Source organism: Salmo salar, chromosome 12, assembly GCF_965601325.2.
Source record: "Salmo salar chromosome 12, fSalSal1, whole genome shotgun sequence".
Lineage (NCBI taxonomy): Eukaryota > Metazoa > Chordata > Actinopteri > Salmoniformes > Salmonidae > Salmo > Salmo salar.
The window spans coordinates 45,382,347-45,403,508 of NC_138302.1; the positions used below are offsets into that span (position 1 = coordinate 45,382,347).

A 21,162-nucleotide genomic window follows, 5' to 3' on the forward strand; every position below is an offset into this window, starting at 1 on the left:
TGCATTACAACCTGTAATTTAAATAGATTTTTATTTGGATTTCATGTAATGGACATGCACAAATAGTCCAAATTGGTGAAGTGAAATGAAAAAAATATCTTGTTTACATTTATTTTTTAAATGTAAAACCGAAAAGTGGTGCATGCATATGTATTCACCCCCTTTGCTATGAAGCCCCTAAATAATATCTGTTGCAACTAATTACCTGCAGAAATCACATAATTAGTTAAATAAAGTCCACCTGTGTGCAATCTAAGTGTCACATGATCTGTCACATGATCTCAGTATAAAAACACCTGTTCTGAAAGGCCCCAGAGTCTGCAACACCACTAAGCAAGGGGCACTACCAAGCAAGCGGCACCATGAAGACCAAGGAGCTCTCCAAACAGCTTAACGGAGCACCATTAAATCCATTCTTAAAAAATGGAAATAATATGGCACCACAACAAACCTGCCAAGAGAGGGCCGCCCACCAAAACTCACGGACCAAGCAAGGAGGGCATTAATCAGAGGGGCAACAAAGAGACCAAAGATAACCCTGAAGCAGCTGCAAAGCTCCACAGCGGAGATTGGAGTATCTGTCCATTGGGCCACTTTAAGCCGTACACTCCACAGAGCTGGGCTTTACGGAAGAGTGGCCAGACAAAAGCCATTGCTTAGTGAAAAAAATAAGCAAACACGTTTGGTGTTCGCCAAAAGGCATGTGCTAGACTCCCCAAACATATGGAAGAAAGTACTCTGGTCAGATGAGACTAAAATTGAGTTTTTTGGCCATCAGGGAAAATGCTATGTCTGGCGCAAACCCAACACCTCTCATCACACCGAGAACACCATCCCCACAGTGAAGCATGGTGGTGGCAGCATCATGCTGTGGGTATGTTTTTCATCGGCGGAGACTGGGAAATTGGTCAGAATTGAAGGAATGATGGCACTAAATGTAGGGAAATTCTTGAGGGAAACCTGTTTCAGTCTTCCAGAGATTTGAGACTGGGATAGAGGTTCACCTTCCAGCAGGACAATAACCCTAAGCATATTGCTAAAGCAACACTCAAGGGGTTTAAGGGGAAACATTTACATGTCTTGGAATGGCCTAGTCAAAGCCCAGACCTCAATCCAATTGAGAATCTGTGGTATGAGCCCATCCAACTTGAAGGAGCTGGAGCAGTTTTGCCTTGAAGCATGGGCAAAAATCCCAGTGGCTAAATGTGCCAAGCTTATAGAGACATACCCCAAGAGCCTTGCAGCTGTAATTGCTGCAAAAGGTGGCTCTACAAAGTATTAACTTTGGGGGGGTGAATAGTTATGCATGCTCAAGTTGTACGTTTTTTGGTATTATTTCTTGTTTGTTTCACAAGAGAAAATATTTTGCATCTTCAAAGTGGTAGGCATGTTGTGTAAATCAAATGATACAAACCCCCCCAAAAATCAATTTTAATTCCAGGTTGTAAGTCAACAAAATAGGAAAAATGCCAAGGGGGGTGAATACTTTCGCAAGCTACTGTATACATATATATATAGTCTAGTGAGTGTGAATAGGGTCAGTACAAGATAGGGTCAGTGCAGATAGTCTGGGTAACCATTAATTGACTATTTAGCAGTCTTATGGCTTGGGAGTAGAAGCTGTCTCGGAGCCTGTTGGTCCAAGAGCTGGTGCTCTGGTACCGTATGATGGATGGTAGTAGAGTGAACAGTCTATGGTTTGAGTGGCAGGAGGCTTTGGCAATTTTTTGGGCCTTCCTCTGACACCGCCTGATATAGAGGTCCTGGATGGCAGGAAGCTCGGTCCTTGTGACGTACTTGGCTATCCGCACCTCCCTCTGTAGTGCTTTAAGGTCAAGAACGGTGCATTTGTCATACTAAACAGCGATGCAGCCAGTCATTATACTCTCGATGGTGCAGTTGTAGAATATACTCTCCATAGCTAATCTTTTCAGCCTCCAGAGGGGGAAGAGGTGCTGCCGTACCCTCTTCACGACTTTGCAGTTGTGTGTGTAGACATCTCAAAATGATACAAAATAAATTACGCTTAAAGAAACAACATCTGGTAACAACATAAATTAAGGCATTGAAAAGATAACATCAACCAACTTGGGCTCGAACCAGGGACCCTCTGAACAAAACAACTTCCTGCCGCGAAGCATTACCTCCACAAAAGACATGGCCCTTGCAGACAAGGGAAACAACTAAATTTACTTCAAGGTCTCAGAGCGAGTGACATCACCGATTGAAACACTACTAGCGCAGACCACTAACTAGCTAGCCATTTCACACCGGTTACATGTGGACCATGTTAAGTCCTTAAACAAAGCTTAAAACAACATTTGAGTGAACCCTCAATACAGAAAGTTAATGGTGAAGTCGCTTCCAGACTCCTCCTCCTTACCATTTTATCAACCGCTGCAGTGGAAGGTAGCAGAGTTACAGCAGTGTTTGTCAGACCAGGAGACATCCCAAAAATGTCTGTAGCGTCCGAACGGTTTGGGCTACAAACTAATATGACCCCTCTATGGTAAGATGAGACTCTCACGAGCAAGAGAGGGCGCACATGTGACAATGGACTATGAGAGAGTGTTGAAATATGAAATGCTTATTTGAGCAAATAGACATTTTGCAATGTTTAGGCTATGTAACAACTCTGAAGGTGGAGGAGTGTGTCACGTGTGGTAGTGCAAAACCAAGAGATAGACAAGGTAATTCAGCACTCAAATGGGATTTATTAACAACAAAAAATGGTTCACAGGTAGCTTGGGGAATCTTCATGTCCCAAAAGAATGTTCTCACAAAGAAATAAGACCAATACTCAAAATCAACAACTGGCCCTTTATGGCAGTACCTAAACGTAAACTTTGTCTCCCCCCGTGATTTATCTTTTACCCCAAGGCAAGGAGAGCTTCAACCATTTGGCATTGAGTGTTTAATGGTCTAATGTTTCAAATCAAACTTTATTTGTCACATGCCCCAAATATAACATGTAGACCTTACTGTGAAATGCTTACTTACAAGCTCGTAACCAACAGTGCGGTTCAAGAAAGAGTTAAGAAAATATTTACCAAATAAACAAAATAAAAAAATTATAAAAAGTAACACAATTTAATAGCAATAATGAGGCCATATACAGGGGCACCGGTACCGAGTAAATGTGCGGGGGTTCAGGTTAGTCAAGGTAATTTGTACATGTAGGTAGATGGGATGTGACTATGCATAGATAATAAACAGCAAGTAGCAGCAGTGTACAAAACAAATGGAGGGTGGGTGTCAATGTAAATAGTCCAGTGGACATTTGATTAATTGTTCAGCAGGCTTATGGCTTGGGGGTAGAAGCTGTTAAGGAGCCTTTTGGTCCTAGACTTGCCGCTCCAGTACCACTTGCCGTGCAGTAGCAGAGAAAACAGTCTATGACTTGCGTGACTGAAGTTTCTGAATATGTTTGGGGCTTTCCTCTGACACCGCCTAGTATATAGGTCTTGGATGGCAGGAAGCTTGGCCACAGTGATGTACTGGTCCGTACGCACTACCCTCTGTAGCACCTTATGGTAAGATGCCGAGCAGTTGGCATACCAGGCAGTGAGGCAACAGGTTATGATGCTCTCGATAGTAAAGCTGTAGAAGTTTTGAGGATCTGGGGACCCATGCCAAATTGTTTCAGTCTCCTGAAGGGAGACTACAGCACTGTCGATGTTAATGGGGCCCTGTCGATGTTAATGGGGGCCTGTCCAGCCCGCCTTTTCCTGAAGTCCATGATCATCTCCTTTGTCTTGCTCACATTGAGGGAGAGGTTGTTGTCCTGGCACCATACTGCCAGGTCTCTGACCTGCTCCCTATAGGCTGTCTCATTGTTGCAGATAATCAGGCCTTCCACTGGTGTGTCGTCACCAAACTTAATAATGGTGTTGGAGTCATGTTTGGCCACGCAGTCATGGTTGAACAGGGAGTACAGGAAGGGACTAAGTACACACCCCTGAGGGGCCACAGTGTTGAGGATCAACGTGGCGAACGTGTTGTTACCTACCCTTACCACCTGGGGGCGGACCGTCAGGAAGTCCGGGATCCAGTTTGAGAGGGAGGTTTTTAGTCCCAGGGTCTGTAGCTTAGTGATGAGCTTTGTGGACACTATGCTGTTGAACGCTGAGCTGTAGTCAATGAACAGCATTCTCACAGGTGCTCACAGGTGCTCACAGGTGTTCCTTTTGTCCAGTTGGGAAAGGGCAGTGTGGAGTGCGATTGAGATTGCATAATCTGTGGATCTGCTGGGGCGGTATGTGAATTGGAGTGGGTCTATTGTATCTGGGAGGATACTGTTGATGTGAGCCATGACCAGCCTTTCAAAGCACTTCATGGCTATAGACGTGAGTGCTACGGGGCGGTAATCATTTAGGCAGGTTACCTTCGCTTTCTTGGGCACAGGGACTATGGTGGTCTGTTTGAAACATGTAGGTATTACAGACTTGGTCAGGGAGAGGTTGAAAATGTCAGTGAAGACACTTGCCAGTTGGTCCGCGCATGCTTTGAGTACACGTCTGGCCCCGCGGCTCTGTGAATGTTGACGTGTTTAAAGGTCTTGCTCACATTGGCTATTGAGAGCGTTATAACACAGTTGTCCAGAACAGCTGGTGCTATCGTGCATGTTTCAGTGTTGCTTGCCTCGAAGCGAACATAAAAGGCATTTCGGTCATCTGGTAGGCTTGCTTCACTGGGCAGCTCGCGTCTGGGTTTCTCTTTGTAGTCCGTAGTAGTTTTCAAGCCCTGCCACATCTGACCAGCGTCGTAGTAGGATTCAATCTTAATCCTGTATTGACGCTTTGCTTGTTTGATGGTTCGTCTGAGGGCATAGCGGTCAGCATAAGTGTCCGGATTAGTGTCCCGCTCCTTGAAAGTGGCAGCTCTAGCTTTTAGCTCGATGCGGATGTTGCCTGTAATCCATGGCCTCTGGTTGGGATATGTACGTACGGTCACTGTGGGGACGACGTCGTCAATGCATTTATTGATGAAGCCAATGACTGAGGTGGTATACTCTTCAATGCCATTGGATGATTCCTGGAACATATTTCAGTCTGTGCTAGCAAAACAGTCCTGTAGCATCAGTGTCATCTGACCACTTACGTATTGAGCGAGTCACTGGTACTTCCTGCTTTAGTTTTTGCTTCTAAGCAGGAATCACGAGGATAGAATTATGTTCAGATTTGCCAAATGGAGGGTGGGGGAGAGCTTTGTATGCATATATGTGTGTGGAGTAAAGGTGGTCCAGAATTTTTTGTGACATGCTGGTAGAAATGAGGTAAAACGGATGTAAGTTTGCCTGCATTAACGTCCCCGGCCACTAGGCGTGCCGCTTCAGGATGAGCATTTTCTTGTTTGCTTATGGCCTTATACAGTTGGTTGAGTGCGGTCTTAGTGCCAGCATCGGTTTGTGGTGGTAAATAGATGGCTACGAATAATATAGATGAGAATACTCTTGGTAGATAGTGTGGTCTACAGCTTATCATAAGGTACTGTCCCTCAGGCGAGCAATACCTTGAGATTTCTTTAATTTTAGACATCGCGCACCAGCTGTTATTGACAAATAGACACACCCACCCTCGTCTTACCAGATGTAGCTTCCCTGTCCTGCCGATGCATGGAAAATCCCGCCAGCTCTATATTATCCGTGTCATCGTTCAGCCACGACTCGGTGAAACACAAGATATTACAGTTTTAAATGTCCCATTTGTACGATAATCTTGTTTGTATATCATCCATTTTGTTTTCCAATGGTTGCACGTTGGCCAATAGAACGGATGGTAATGGAGGTTTACTCACTCGTCTATGAATTCTCAGAAGGCAGCCCGACCTCCGCCCCCTTTTTCTCCCCCTTTTTCTCCCCCTTTTTCACACATAATTCTGGGGATTTGGGCCTGTTCCCGAGAAAAGTATATGCTTCGCGTCGGACTCGCTAAAGAAAAAAAGTCTTTGTCCAGTTCGAGGTGAGTAATAGCTGTTCTTATGTCCAGAAGTTATTTTCGGTCATAAGAGACGGTTGCAGCAACATTATGTACAAAGTAAGTAAAAAAATCAGTTACAAACAATGCGAAAATGCTAACAAAATAGCACAGTTGGTTAGGAGCCCATAAAACGGCAGCCAACCCCTCTGGTGCGGTTCTAAGTCTGGAGAATATATCTAGGGATCAACACACAAACTTTGGCCTTCTGAAAGTATTAATATCCTTTGACTTATTCCACATTTTGTTGTGTTACAGCCTGATTTCAACATTGATTAAAATGGGGGGTTCTCATCCATCTTTACACCATACCCCATAATGACAAAGTGAAGACATGTTTTTAGAAATTTTGCCTAAATTATTGAAAATTAAATACAGAAATGTCTAATTTACATAAATATTCACACCCCTGAGTCAATAATTTGTAGAATCACCTTTGGCAGTGATTACAGCTGTGAGTATTTTTGGGTAAGTCTCTTTGTCACGTTTTAGGGAAGACCCAGATGCAGACAGTGTTGAAGTAACAAAAGTGTATTACTAGAACAGGGGCAGGCAAAACGACAGGTCAAGGGCAGGCAGAGGTCAGTATTCCAGATCAGTGTCAAAAGGTACAGAACGGCAGGCAGTCTCAGGGTCAGGGCAGGCAGAGGTCAATAATCCAGGGCGGTGTGACAAGGTACAGACCAGCAGGCAGGCTCAGGGTCAGAGCAGGCAGAATGGTCAAAACCGGGAAAACTAAAAAACAGGAACTATAGAAAAAGACAGGAGCAAGGGGAATAACGCTGGTAGGCTTCACAGACAAAATGAACTGGCAACAGACAAACAGAGAACACAGGTATAAAAACACTGGGGATAATGGGGAAGATGGGCTGCAGTCCTCATGCCGCCTTGCAGCATGCCTAAGGCACGTTCACACAGATGAGCAGGGACCCTGGGCATCTTTCTTTTGGTGTTTTTCATTGTCAGTAGAAAGGCCTCTTTAGTGTCCTAAGTTTTCATAACTGTGACCTTAGTTGCCTACCATCTGTAAGCTGTTAGTTTCTCAAAGACCGTTCCACAGGTGCATGTTCATTAATTGTTTGTGGCAAACAGTGTTTAAACCCTTTACAATGAAGATCTATTTGGATATTTAATAAATTATCTTTGAAAGACAGGGTTGTTTCTTTTTTTGCTGAGTTTATGACTTTTTCCATCTTCAGAATGGTAACTCGGGATATTATTGTCATCCATTCAGGAGAGTACGTATTGGTGTGTGAAAAGAGTTAGGGTAATAAGTACAGAGGGATCTGTTAGCAGATTAAGTATCTTATTAATAAAAGGCAAACAAATACTTTTGTGTACAGAACTTTTTGTTGTTGTTGCAGTATTACAGTACATTTCCTGTAATTTAAACATTTTGCAATGGGGTGGGCAGAAATGTTTGCATTTTTAAAAGCTAATTTCCTGCAATTCTACACATTTTGCCATGACTTATGCCATATTAATATGATATCTTAGTGAGAGCCCCCTGGAGATCAGGGCCCCTGTGTGTGTTTCGGTAATTCGGCCATGATTACTGCAAGTTTAGACAGCTAGCTAGACTAACTAGAATAATTTACCAATTGACATTTTTTTACTGACATAGGCTAATTTGGGCTAATGGCCAGTTCACTGGCTAACGTTGGAGTTCAGCTAGCCACGGTTGGCGGTCATCAGCTGTCCCTTAGCTCGAAAAGCTATCGCAAGTTTTGTACAGCGCGACTCAGACCAGAGCATACCGGACCTATTTTCTCTCCATATCCCTGGATTTCTACCGCAGGCTCTGGACATTTACACCTGGATCTTAGTGGCCCAATAGAAGCCTTCTCCCTAAGTTTGTTTTATTCACTGCTTTAGCACACTCTGCCAACCCAGATGTCATAGCCGTGTCTGAATCCTGGCTTAGGAAGTCCACCAAAAACTCTGAAATCTTCATCCCTAACTACAACATTTTCAGACAAGATAGAACAGCCAAAGGGGGCGGTGTTGCAATCTACTGCAGAGATAGCCTGCAGAGTTCTGTCCTACTATCCAGGTCTGTACCCAAACAATTTGGACTTCTACCTTTAAAAATCCATCTCTCTAAAAACAAGTCTCTCACCATTGCCGCCTGCTATAGACCACCCTCTGCCCCTGGCCAAGGCTTTCGACTCTGTCAATCACCACATCCTCATTGGCAGACTCAATAGCCTTGGTTTCTCAAATGATTGCCTCGCCTGGTTCACCAACTACTTCTCTGATAGAGTTCAATGTGTCAAATCGGATGGCCTGTTGTCCGGGGCTCTGGTAGTCTCTATGGGGGTGCCACAGGGTTCAATTCTTAGGCCAACTCTTTTCTCTGTATACATCAATGATGTCGCTCTTGCTGCCAACTCTTTTCTCTGTATACATCAATGATGTTTCTCTAGCTTCACTCATGCTACATTAAGTTACCCCTGGCTGAACGTGGGGCACAATCAACACCTTTGCAGCCGGAATGAAGAATGTTTTATGTACGAACCCAAGGATGTAACTTTGTGTTGCACATTGTGGGGTCAGGTTCAATGGGTTCCGGGGTCAACACCCTTCCCAGGCCTTCGGGAGATAACATTTTCTTTATAAAGGACATTTATATGTGGTTTCTGGGGAATTGTGAATGGACACTGAGTAACGCCTTGTAGTGAATGATACATTTCCCTAAAACGTTCTTCAATGTTATTGAACAGACTTTGAGGTAGCCTACTGTACATTTTTCCCGTTTGGTGGGGTGTGGCTTGAGGCAATGGGTGAGGTATTTGAAGTGCAGCGGTGCATTTCGAACCCACAACCGAGCCCTTCCCTGTTTTTCAATGGGTCGTTCAGGAAAGCAGCGTTTTCGTTTAATTGTACATTACGTTTTTTTTGTACTGAAAGCAGCCCTGGTGACTTTCCTACTCCAAAATTAATTAAAATAAAATGATGGTGACAGCATTCAAATATAATTGTCCCTTTCAGAAATGAGCCTAACAATATATCGGTCCATATTATCAGGCTGGTGTGTTATTTAGTAATAAGCATTATCACCCGTAGCCCAACTGATGTAGCATAGTGGCTATAAATAAATAGGCTGAAGCATGGGGTTGCCCATCTGTATTTTTGCTAATCATTTGCTAGATCAGTAATTCCCAAACTCTTTCAGTCATGGCCTCTTTTCATCACCGGGGAACATCCTATGTCCATCTCCCTCCTCACCTCCCCCAATTGAATGAACTGGTACTATTGTAACACAAAAATATACCTTTTACTCATCAAGAAACAAACAAACACCAGTACCTGGTTTCCTTTCCATATTGAAATCAATAACAAAAAATGTATAAAGGAGAAATAAACAAGTTTTCTGCTGTGCAATGTCACATGCATCTCTATCAATAAAGACTAGGGTGGGACAATTTATTTTGTAGATTTTATCAATTGAAGCAAAATATAACGGTGGTTGTGGAAGTATTCTTAGTGTGATTTATTAGGTTGCATAAACATGATGTGTTTTAACACCACAATTGTGGCCTTCACATGTGTTTTCTAAACATAAATAAGGAGGATAGGTTGCTCAGCCTCTGATGGGAGAGAAACAGGCTTGCTTGAGCCTTTTGCCTGAGGTTCAGAGAAACAACCCTTCTCTAATTATGTAGCCTACTAGAAACCAGTTGTTTCTAAGTTTCTAATACTACCAAAGTTGTCTTTGAACTCTCAAGAATGAGCCCAATATAACAATTACCAATTATCACTTGTATAGAAGGATATTTTTCAAATGGAGAAAGTTATTGTGAAGTGACAATCTGTGCATCTTGAGTGTGAGTGTTATTTCTTAAAACAATTCTTATTTGTGCTTATGAATTTACCATGTTACATGTCCCTGTTCTTCTTTATTTGTTACAAGTTAGCTCACAGAATTAAGGGTTTGTTAAGGAGAGAGAGAGAGAGAGAGAGAGAGAGAGAGAGAGAGAGAGAGAGGAGCTATTGCTCAGCTCTCCTTACAATTCTTGCGCAATTGTTTTTCCCCTTCACAATCCAAGGCCTCCGTGGACCAGTTCCGGCACATAATTTCGATTTAGAGAGGCCAATTTGACTTCCTGAATAATATATCATGATGAATTTGATGGATTGGAAATTATTTTCCCACTGTAGCTACTGGCTTTATGTGGCTTTACACTATGTAGCCTAATTGTATGATTGGATCCCCCCGCCTACAATTATGGTTTTGGTTTGGCCCGGTGCTCAGAGGGCGAGTGTATTGCCGGCTGCAAAGGATGCCTTTGGAACAACTCAATATCGCCATCTGTCGGGCTTTAGGCTACTGTCTATCCTACATCTTTGCTGATGATCCACCGCCTCTAGGATCCATATGCGTAACCGTTTCCAGACACCGGTTGACGTGATAGCTTTCTCATCATTCAATATTTCATATCAACGAACAAAACGCCACAGTTTCCAAACACAAGACAGAGGGAAACTTGTTGTTGCTGGTCAATAATACCAAGGACAATCACTTGAGTCGGTGAACAGTAGCTGACAGGAGTGTCTTTCTGCATCTGCATCCTTGGTGAATTCCTCCACCTTGTCGCCGCCAAGGCAGGAGAACCGCCGCTTGTCTCAACGTTGTGAGGTACTGCCGGCGACACCATGAGCCAGAGGTTTACAGTGACAGCCTTTTCCAAGAGCGACATGTCAGACATCCAGGGCGAGGTGAACCAACTGTTCGAGGGAGATGAACCCACGCCGAACTATTCAAATAAAGAGGTGTCTTTCAATACCGAGGTGGTGGTCGTGGAAGGTAGGATGCGCGCTGCTACTGTATTGTATGCTACATGGTAACGCCTGGATGTTTGGTGGTTTGCTGGGTGCCACCATAGTGTCTGTGAACAGATGTCTGTGTGTGACTTGAATTTTAAATGCCCGCAGGGGCACACGGTCAACAATGTCCTATTTGCATCCATTATTTCAATAGGGTATAAAGCCACAGGTGCATTGCGCAAAATGTCAACCTAATGGCATTTTCTATATACATATTTTTGTTTTTAAGTTAATTGAAATGACAGAGAAAACAGACAAATGTTTTTTTATAGCAAATAACTGCCCCAATAACATAATTTACATGCATTATTATGGAACTGTTTGTTGCACATTAATGATTAGTTGCAATATTGTGCTTTTGGTTTGAAGCTATGGTGTCTTAGAATGTTGAGTCACAGCAGCTAAGCCATGCAGCTAGACAAGCATGGTATGTTACTTGCTGAGACTCCATGAGTGTGCGTTAATCTTATTGAGATTGTCTGGGTGCATGACAGGTGGATGGTACTTCCAAGCATTGCAATTATCCCCTGCCATTACCATACAAACCCATTCCCTCAAATTTGAAATGAGTAAACCCTTAGTTTTAAAATATCTGTTGATGGTAGTCAATTTTACAACATAATTTAGAACATTGTCCAGTAAGGATTCTAGCAGTTCATCATTACCAGAGGCAACATGCTATAGATTACAGTTGTTTTCAGGTCCTGTACAGTTCAGTTCATATAAATTCTTTCCAAACAGATCAATAGTTATCATACATACTTTAAAGACTGGTTCAGGGTAAACACTAAAGATACACATAGATTGCACTTCTTCAAATTCGATTTTGATTGCTCATTCATCACTTCCCGAGGGTGAATTCAATCAGATCCGCATTGCAGTATGAATGCAGTGTGTGTGTGTGTGCGTGGCATAACATACCTTTTTCCTGTACTTAATGAATCTTAACATGGTTTAGAATGGTTTTGAGTACTCTACAAGTGGTAGGTAGAATGTCCCCTACCGATTTATTCTTCCAGATTTAATAATAAAACCCTCTTGTATGCAGGCAGTAGACAAACAAATATAGGTCTGCTTACTGCATAAAAATAAAACATTTATTGAATCATGCTCCCATTTGTGACTCGTTTCAGGAAACTAGGCGTATGTCGCACGTCACTACTTCACAGGAGTGCCATTTGAACGTAATCTTAAAAAAAAAATCAAAATGTGTTTTTTGGCAAATGCCTTCTGGAACATGTAAACTTTCATGTGCCTTAATAAGAAAATATGAATACAATTGTTAAATTACCAGCCTAGTTGGTTTAGCCACGGGAAAAAAGTCAGCAACCTTCCTGCTAGCCATGATTGGCTGAGATAATGAGTGGGCTGGACATGCTGAGAGATGAGTTCAGATTGGTCTGCCATGTAGAACGCTTCTGTCTATAACATGAGATGGTCAGTATGTGTAGGTAATCCTTTCTAACATTGTTTTTTTGAAAGATATCACGTAGTAGAACTGCATAAGTGTTGCTCTTCACTTTCTGGAGGACCGAGTTTTGAAAAAGTATTAGAGTATGATAGCTAAGAGGAAGGAGAAAATTCTGGTGTTTGATTGCAAATATTCAGACAGAGTCAAAAATGGAACACACAAGACTGTTATATAAAACACCTGTCTCCGGATTACATCTTCAAACTAAGGGCAACCATGGCATCTGTGACAGAGAGGAGTAAGATAGTATACGGGTAAGATAGTCTAGCTAGCTACATTTTCAGATATGACACGTTTCTAATTTTGTCAGGAAGTCATTTTCATTTCAGTTAAAGTGTACTGTTAGCTAGCTAGCTAGCTAATGTTAGCTGGCTGGCTAGCTAGCTAATGTTACGTGTATGATCTGTGTAGTAATATTATTTGTATCTCAAAGCCATTTGCATTGCTAGTTATAGCCTAATGTTAACTAGCTAACATTGAACCTGGTTGTTAGCTACCTGACGATTCATGCAGGGTAGTAACATTATGAGTTGGGATTATGGTTCATTGTTTAGCTAGCTACATGTCTAAACAAAAGACTACACTATGGAAGTAACTATTTCAATAGAATGTTTATGATGTCACTTCGACAACTGCCTAGAAGGCCAGCATCCCGAAGTCGCCTCTTCACTGTTGACGTTGAGACTGGTGTTTTGTGGGTACTATTTAATGAAGCTGCCAGTTGAGGACTTGTGAGGCGTCTGTTTCTCAAACTAGACATTCTAATGTACATGTCCTCTTGCTCAGTTGTGCACTGGGGCCTCCCACTCCTCTTTCTATTATGGTTAGAGCCAGTTTGCTCTGTTCTGTGAAGGGAGAAGTACACACAGTGGTACGAGATCTTCAGTTTCTTGGCAATATTTCGCATGGAATAGCCTTACTTTCTCAGAACAAGAATAGACTGATGAGTTTCAGAAGAAAGTTCTTTGTTTCTGGCCATTTTGAGCCTGTAATCAAACCCACAAATGCTGATGCTCCAGATACTGAACTAGTCTAAAGAAGGCCAGTTTATTGCTTCATAATCAAGACAACAGTTTTCAGCTGTGCTAACAGGGTTTTCTAATGATCAATTAGCCTTTTAAAATGATAAACTTGGATTAACTAATACAACATGCCATTGGAACACAGGAGTGATTGTTGCTGATAATGGGCCTATGTACGCCAATGTAGATATTCCATAAAAAAATATGCCGTTTCCAGCTACAATAGTAATTTACAACATTAACAATGTCTACACTATATTTGTGATCAATTTGATGTTATTTTAATGGACAAAAAAATGTGCTTTTCTTTCAAAAACAAGGACATTTCTAAGTGACCCCAAACTTTTGAACGGTAGTGTATTTAATCCATTTTCAATTCAGGCTGTAACACAACAAAATATGGAATAAGTCAAGGAGTATGAATACTTTCGGAAGGCACTGTATATCCCCTACTATGTAAACTTAGTATGCAAAATACCTTCTCAATACTTCTCATTTTTCAATTTGATACACACAGCAGTATTTATGTTGCAATCGCTCTCTTGCCCAACGCCTGCACTCGCTTAGTCCTCATGAAGCGCGGCGGGTTCACAGTAGGGGTGTCACGAGTAATCGGACAAAACGAGTATCGTAACATATATGGGTCATTTTCTGGATACGATTATGATCCAAGTATGTTTTGTAATTATCCATGATCGGAAAAAAAGTTATTTTCGGGTGGGAGAGGCGAAGGTCGAGAGCCGTGCATCCTCTGAAACACAACCCAACCAAGCCTCACTGCTTCTTGACACAATGCCCACTTAACCTGGAAGCCAGCCGCATCAATGCGCCCGAGTCACTAGTGCGAGATCGGACAAGGACATTCCTGCCGACCAAACTCTCCCCTAACCTGGACGATGCTGAGCCAATTGTGCGCCGCTCCCATGGGTCTCCCCGTCGTGGCCGGCTGCGACAGATGATCCTGCTTCTCTGATTGGATAAAGTGAAGCTGTATTTCTCCGTCCAGTCGCTTCATAATTTCATCCGACCACTTTTCTTTGCATGTTTTGGGACTAATGATTTAGATTGCTGCTGCCTCCTACTATGATAAATCACGTAGCGAGGACGTTTGCTATCAAGCTACACTATATACACAAAAGTATGTGAATGACCCTTCAAATTAGTGGATTTGGCTACTTCAGCCACACGGGTTGCTAACAGGTGTATAAAATCGAGCACACAACCATGCAATCTCCATAGTGGCAGTAGAATAGCCTGACTGAAGAGCACAGTGACTTTCAACGTCGCACCGTCACAGGATGCCACCTTTCCAACAAGTTAGTTTGTCAAATAGAAACGTCTAGGAGCAACAACGGCTGAGCTGCAAAGTGGTAGGCCACACAGGCTCACAGAATGGGACAGCGTAGCGCGTAAAAATTGTCTGTCCTCTGTTGCAACACTCACTACAAAGTTCCAAACTGCCTTTGGAAGCAATGTCAGCACAAGAACCGTTTGTCGGTTCATGCGCAATGCCAAGCGTCGGCCGGAGTGGTGTAAAGCTCGCCGCCATTGGACTCTGGAGCTGTGGAAACGCGTTCTCTGGAGTGATGAATCACGCTTCACTAGCTGGCAGACAGATGGACGAATCTGGGTTTGGCGGATGCCAGGAGAACGCTACCTGCCCGAATGCATAGTGTCAATTGTAAAGTTTGGTGCAGGAGTAATAATGGTCTGGGGCTGTTTTTCATGGTTCGGTCTAGGCCTCTTAGTTCTAGTGAAGGGAAATCTTAATGCTACGGCATACAATGACATTCTAGACGATTCTGTGCTTCCACCTTTGTGGCAACAGTTTGGGGAAGGCCCTTTCCTGTTTCAGCATGACAATGCCCCCGTGCACAAAGCGAGGTCCATACAGAAATGGTTTGTCGAGATCGGTGTGGAAGAACTTGACTGGCCTGCACAGAGCCCTGACCGCAAACCCATCGAACACAATTGGGATGAATTGGAATGCCGACTGCGAGCCAGGCCTAATTGCCCAACATCACTGCCCAACCTCACTAATGCACTTGTAGCTGAATGGAAGCAAGTACCAGTAGCAATGTTCCAACTACTAGTGGAAAGCCTTCCCAGAAGAGTGGAGGCTGTTATAGCAACAAAGGGGGGACCAACTCCATATTAATGCCCATGATTTTGGAATGAGATGTTCGACGAGCAGGTGTCCACATACTTTTGGTCATGTAGTGTATCAATGTGCATAATATCTAACTAACTATTGGGGCAAGGTTAGGGAAAAAAGTTGAAATGTTAATGCACATTCTGACTGAGTGACAGTAAACTTGGCTGTCCTCTGCAAGTTTTTCCAATCACGAGTATCATCCGATCCGACTATTAACTGTCAGTTACGGATACGATTACAAATACGTGAGTATGGCCATGTTGGCACCCCCCTAGTTCACAGCCTTATGGAGGCTCTTGTCTCAAAAGCAACGATAACATGGTTACCATGGCAACATCACCTTTTCATTCTCATATTTCATTACAAATGGTTTTGCAGTGAAGAGAAAAAACACTTAAGATAAAGCAAGTGATATGCTGTATGAAGCCAAGCTTTCTTTCACATTTAAATAGATTTTGATCCATTACTTGTCTGGTAATCAGTTTAATGCCTTTTAAACAACATTTCAGTAAGAATAATATCCCCCTCTGAGTGAGCTCCAAGGTCTGTTCCACGCTTACCCTCATATGTATGTCCAATAACAGATGAATAGTATTAAGTAGATGGCGATTCTGTACTACACCTCTATTGAAAAAATGTATATCTTTCTCCTCACTGTAAAACCATTTGTAATGCAATATGAGAATGAAATGGTGCTGTAGCCATGGTAACCATGTTATCGTTGATCCCGAGACAAGAGCATCCATAAGGCTGTGAACCAACAGTGTCTCCTGGCTGGCGACCAAGGGAGTCCCTCTATGAAGAGGTTCCTCCTTTACAAAGGAAAATGACGAGATGGCAATATTTGTTCCTACTTGAAATGCAGGCTCTGGCCAAGAGAGGGATTGATACACATGGCAGTATTTATTTTGCAAATTGAAAGCTGAGAAGGCATTTCGCAATCTAATTTTACATAGTAGGGGATATACAGTGCCTTCAGAAATGATTCATACCCCTTGACTTATTCCACATTTTGTTGCGTTATAGCCTGAATTCAAAATGGATTCCATTTTTTTTCTCTCACCCCTCTACACTTAATGGCAAAGTCAAAAGATGCTGACATTTCTAAACAGTTCACCCGATATGGATGAAAACACCCTCAAATTAAAGCTGGCAGTCTTCACTTTAACCTCATAGTATTTGCATCTTTTCAAATCCAAAGGGCTGGAGTACAGAGCCAAAATAAAAACATGTGTCACTGTCCCAATAGTTTTGGCGCTCACCATGGTGGTTTAGTGTGTAACAGTCAAAGTTTGAGATATCTCATTCCAAAAAAAAAAAATGTATGTACAGTTGAAGTCAGAAGTTTACATACACCTTAGCCAAATACATTTTAAACTTATCATTTTCCTACCTCATGATGCCATCTAATTTGTGAAGTGCACCAGTCCCTCCTGCACCAGTCCCTCCGCCCCCGTGCTTCACGGTTGGGATGGTGTTCTTCAACTTGCAAGCTTCACCCTTTTTCCTCCTAACATAGCAATGGTCATTATGGCCAAACAGTTCTATTTTTGTTTCATCAGACCAGAGTACATTTCTCCAAAAAGTACAATCTTTGTCCCCATGTGCAGTTGCAAACCGTAGTTTGGCTTTTTTATGGTGGTTTTGGAGCAGTGGCTTCTTCCTTGCCGAGCGGCCTTTCAGGTTATGTCGATATAGGACTCGTTTTACTGTGGACATAGATACTTTTGTGCCTGTTTCCTCCAGCATCTTCACAAGGTCCTTTGCTGTTGTTCTGGGATTGATTTGCACTTTTCGCACCAAAGTACGTTCATTTGTAGGAGACAGAACGTGTCTCCTTCTTGAGCGGTATGATGGCTGCGTGGTCCCATGGTGTTTATACTTGCGTACTATTGTTTGTACAGATGAACATGGTATCTTCAGGCATTTGGAAATTGCTCCCAAGGATGAACCAGACTTGTGAAGGTAAACAAGTTTTTTCCTGAGGTCTTGGCTGGTTTCTTAAGATTTTCCCATGATGTCAAGCAAAGAGGTACTGAGTTTGAAGGTGGCCTTGAAATACATCCACAGGTACACCTCCAATTGAGTCAAACAATGCAAATTAGCCTATCAGAAGCTTTGAAAGTCATGACATCTTTTTCTGGAATTTTCCACGCTGTTTAAAGGCACAGTCAACTTAGTGTATGTAAACTTCTGACCCACTGGAATTGTGATACAGTGAATTATAAGTGAAATAATCTGTCTGTAAACAATTGTTGGAAAAATTACTTGTGTCATGCACAAAGTAGATGTCCTAACCGACTTGCCAAAACTATAGTTTGTTAACAAGAAATTTGTGGAGTGGTTGAAAAACAAGTTTTAATGACTCCAACCTAAGTGTATATAAACTTCTGACTTCAACTGTATGTGAATAACAGCAAATGTTGAATGATGAAAGCACTCTTTTTGTTTAGATGAGAAAATAGTGAAATAACATTGATCATGTGGAGGTGTCCCACAATAAGTCTCGGCTTTTGCATCAGTTAAATTGATGGTTTCAAGTTCTAATTGGTAGACTGTTTGCAAAAATTCTATCATGCTCGTCTAATTTCAATTTGTGACAAAATAAGCAATGTATAGTGGAGAGTCATTGTACAATCTAAACTGCTGTGAAATATCTTTCCATAACCAAAAATATAAAATTTTAAGTTGTTTGAAACTGGTGTAGAAAACCAAAGTAATGATGCAAAAGCATAACTTATGGACGGGAATCATAGAAATAGTGCACTTAGACGGATCTACCAATTATCAGACTTGCTTTCAGTGAGAATGACAGATAACTCATGTTTCTATGTGTAGTTGGTCAGGTCTGATGCAGACCTTTGGAACACCTACATTTTAAAAAGTCTAATAAATCCATATAATATGGCCTAAATCTTCACAACAAATCCATAATTTATTTTAGACAGGTCTAAAGAATAAAAAACATGAGATGGCACACACCAAGAACAATTATTTTTGTGTGGAGGTGCTGACTAATGGCGAATAAACTATAAACTATAAAAAAAATAGAGTCGCAAACTCCATATATAATCACCAACGTTTCAGCGTCACTGTGCCTTCATTGGCTGTGAAGGCACATTGATAGACAGGTCTAAAGAAACATGATATGAAGAAAATGTAGTCTATTTCAGAAGAACAGAACAGCAAACTGTGAGTTGTCCTGAGTTGTTATGTCTTCATCTGGCTATACCAAATGGCTGTGGGCTACAATAGTTCATTTAGCAGACAAGATTTGCTTAGAATTCCGTAGCATCATTTTATAGTATTTTATAGTATGAAGAAAACAATTGAACAAAGCTGAATAAAATAAAAAGGATATTTTCTCCAAATAATCTGAGGGAGTTTGCACATGTGGCTATTCTGTGTTGAGCAGCTAACAAATAAATAGGTAGTCCTATATATGTTTAATTTAGAGTTATTAATGTAACTTTAGTTGTTCTACAAACATTGGGCTATATGTTTGGATTTTTAATACATTTTAAGGCTGCATAATACAACTCTAATGATGATTTGAAAAAAGTTGCATGAAAGGCATGATCTCTGCTTAGTTTTTTGCGCAGGCTGTACACACTTCATCAGTCTCTCATTCACAATTTGACAAGCACTTGATAATGCCTCGAATTTCCCGGCGGCATCCCTGTTGTGTGGCTGTAATGCCCCTTAAAAAAAATCCATGCCTTTTGTGGCCAGTGGTTGTTGTGCCCTTGGGCTGAAGCACCTCTCACTCACATGGCTCTCCATCACGTGATCGGGTCTTTTTCACAGGCTACGAGTTTTTTATCATTTTTAAAATTTTATTTCACCTTTATTTAACCAGGAAGGCCAGTTGCGAACAAGTTCTCATTTACAGCTGCAACCTGGCCAAGATAAAGCATAGCCGTGAAACAAAAACAACAACACAGAGTTACACATGGGATAAACAAACGTAAAGTCAATAATACAATAGAAAAATATGTATACAGTGTGTGCAAATGAAGTAAGGAGGTAAGGCAATGAGTATGCCATAGTGGCGAAGTAAGTACAATTTAGCAATTTACACTGGAGTGATATACTGTATGTGCAGATGAGGATGTGCAAAAGAGCAGAAAAACAAAAACAAATAAAGGGATCAGGTAGGTAGTTGGTTGGATGGGCTATTTACAGATAGGCTGTGTACAGTTGCAGCAATCGGTAAGCTGCTCTGACAGCTGACGCTTAAAGTTAGTGAGGAGAAGTCTCCAACTTCAGTGATTTTTGCAATTCGTTCCAGTCATTGGCAGCAGAGAACTGGAAGGAAAGGCGGCCAAATGAGGTGTTGGCTTTGGGGATGACCAGTGAAATATACTTGCTGGAGTGCGTGCTACAGGTGGGTGTTGCTATGGTGACCAGTGAGCTAAGATAAGGCAGAGCTTTATCTAGCAAACACTTATAGACGACTTGGAGCCAGTGGGTTTGGCGATGAATATGTAGCGAGGACCAGCCAACGAGAGCATACAGGTCGCAGTGGTGGGTAGTATATGGGGCTTTGGTGACAAAACGAATGGCACTGTGATAGACTGCATCCAATTTGTTGAGTAGAGTGTTGAAGGCTATTTTGTAAATGACATCGCCAAAGTCAGGGATTGGTAGGATAGTCAGTTTTACGAGGGTATGTTTGGCAGCATGAGTGAAGAAGGCTTTGTTGCGAAATAGGAAGCCGATTCTAGATTTAATTTTGGATTGGAGATGCTTAATGTGAGTCTGGAAGGAGAATTTACAGTCTAGCCAGACAATTAGGTATTTATAGTTGTCCACATATTCTAAGTCAGAACCGTCCAGAGTAGTGATGCTAGTCGTGCGGGCGGGTGTGGGCAGTGATCGGTTGAAGAGCATGCATTTCGTTTTACTAGCATTTAAGAGCAGTTGGAGGCCACGGAAGGAGTGTTGTATGGTGTTGAAGCTCGTTTGGAGGTTTGTTAACACAGTGTCCAAAGAAGGGCCAGATGTATACAGAAGGGTGTCGTCTGCATTGAGGTGGATCAAAGAATCACCCGCAGCAAGAGCGACATCATTGATATATACAGAGAAAAGAGTCGGCCCGAGAAGTGAACCCTGTAGCACCCCCATAGAGACTGCCAGAGGTCCGGACAACAGGCCCTCCTATTTGACACACTGAACTCTATCTGAGAAGTAGTTAGTGAACCAGGCGAGGCAGTCATTAGAGAAACCAAGGCTTTCCACCGGTCTAATGTCCATTGCTGTTGTGTCTTGGCCCAAGCAAGTCTCTTCTTATTATTGGTGTCCTTTAGTAGTGGTTTCTTTGCAGCAATTCGACCATGAAGGCCTGATTCACGTCGTCTCCTCTGAACGGTTGATGTTGAGATGTGTCTGTTACTTGAACTTTTTGAAGCATTTATTTTGGGCTGCAGTCTGAGGCTGGTAACTCTAATGAAGTTATGCTTTGCAGCAGAGGTAAATCTGGGTCTTCCTTTCCTGTGGCGGTCCTCATGAGAGCCAGTTTCATCATAGCGCTTGATGGTTTTTGCGACTGCTCTTGAAGAAACTTTCAAAGTTCTTGAACTTTTATAGATTGACTGACCTTCATGTCTTGAAGTAATGATGGGCTGTCATTTTCTCTTTGCTTATTTGAGCTGTTCTTGCCATAATATGCACTTGGTCTTTTACCAAATAGGGCTATCTTCTGTATACAAC

The 21,162-nt window shown here is 42.1% G+C and overlaps 1 protein-coding gene across 2 annotated transcripts in view; it reads left to right on the plus strand.

The window, feature by feature from the left end:
• The first annotated feature begins 10,343 nt into the window (after positions 1–10,343).
• The window catches only part of LOC106565077 (solute carrier family 12 member 5), a 341,358-nt gene continuing 330,539 nt past the window's right edge, over positions 10,344–21,162 (plus strand). For both annotated transcript variants that reach the window (XM_014131710.3, XM_014131711.3), the window contains exon 1: positions 10,344–10,782. In XM_014131710.3, coding sequence (XP_013987185.1) covers positions 10,632–10,782 — 151 coding nt within the window. In that variant the 5' untranslated portion in view covers positions 10,344–10,631. The remainder of the gene's footprint in view (positions 10,783–21,162) is intronic.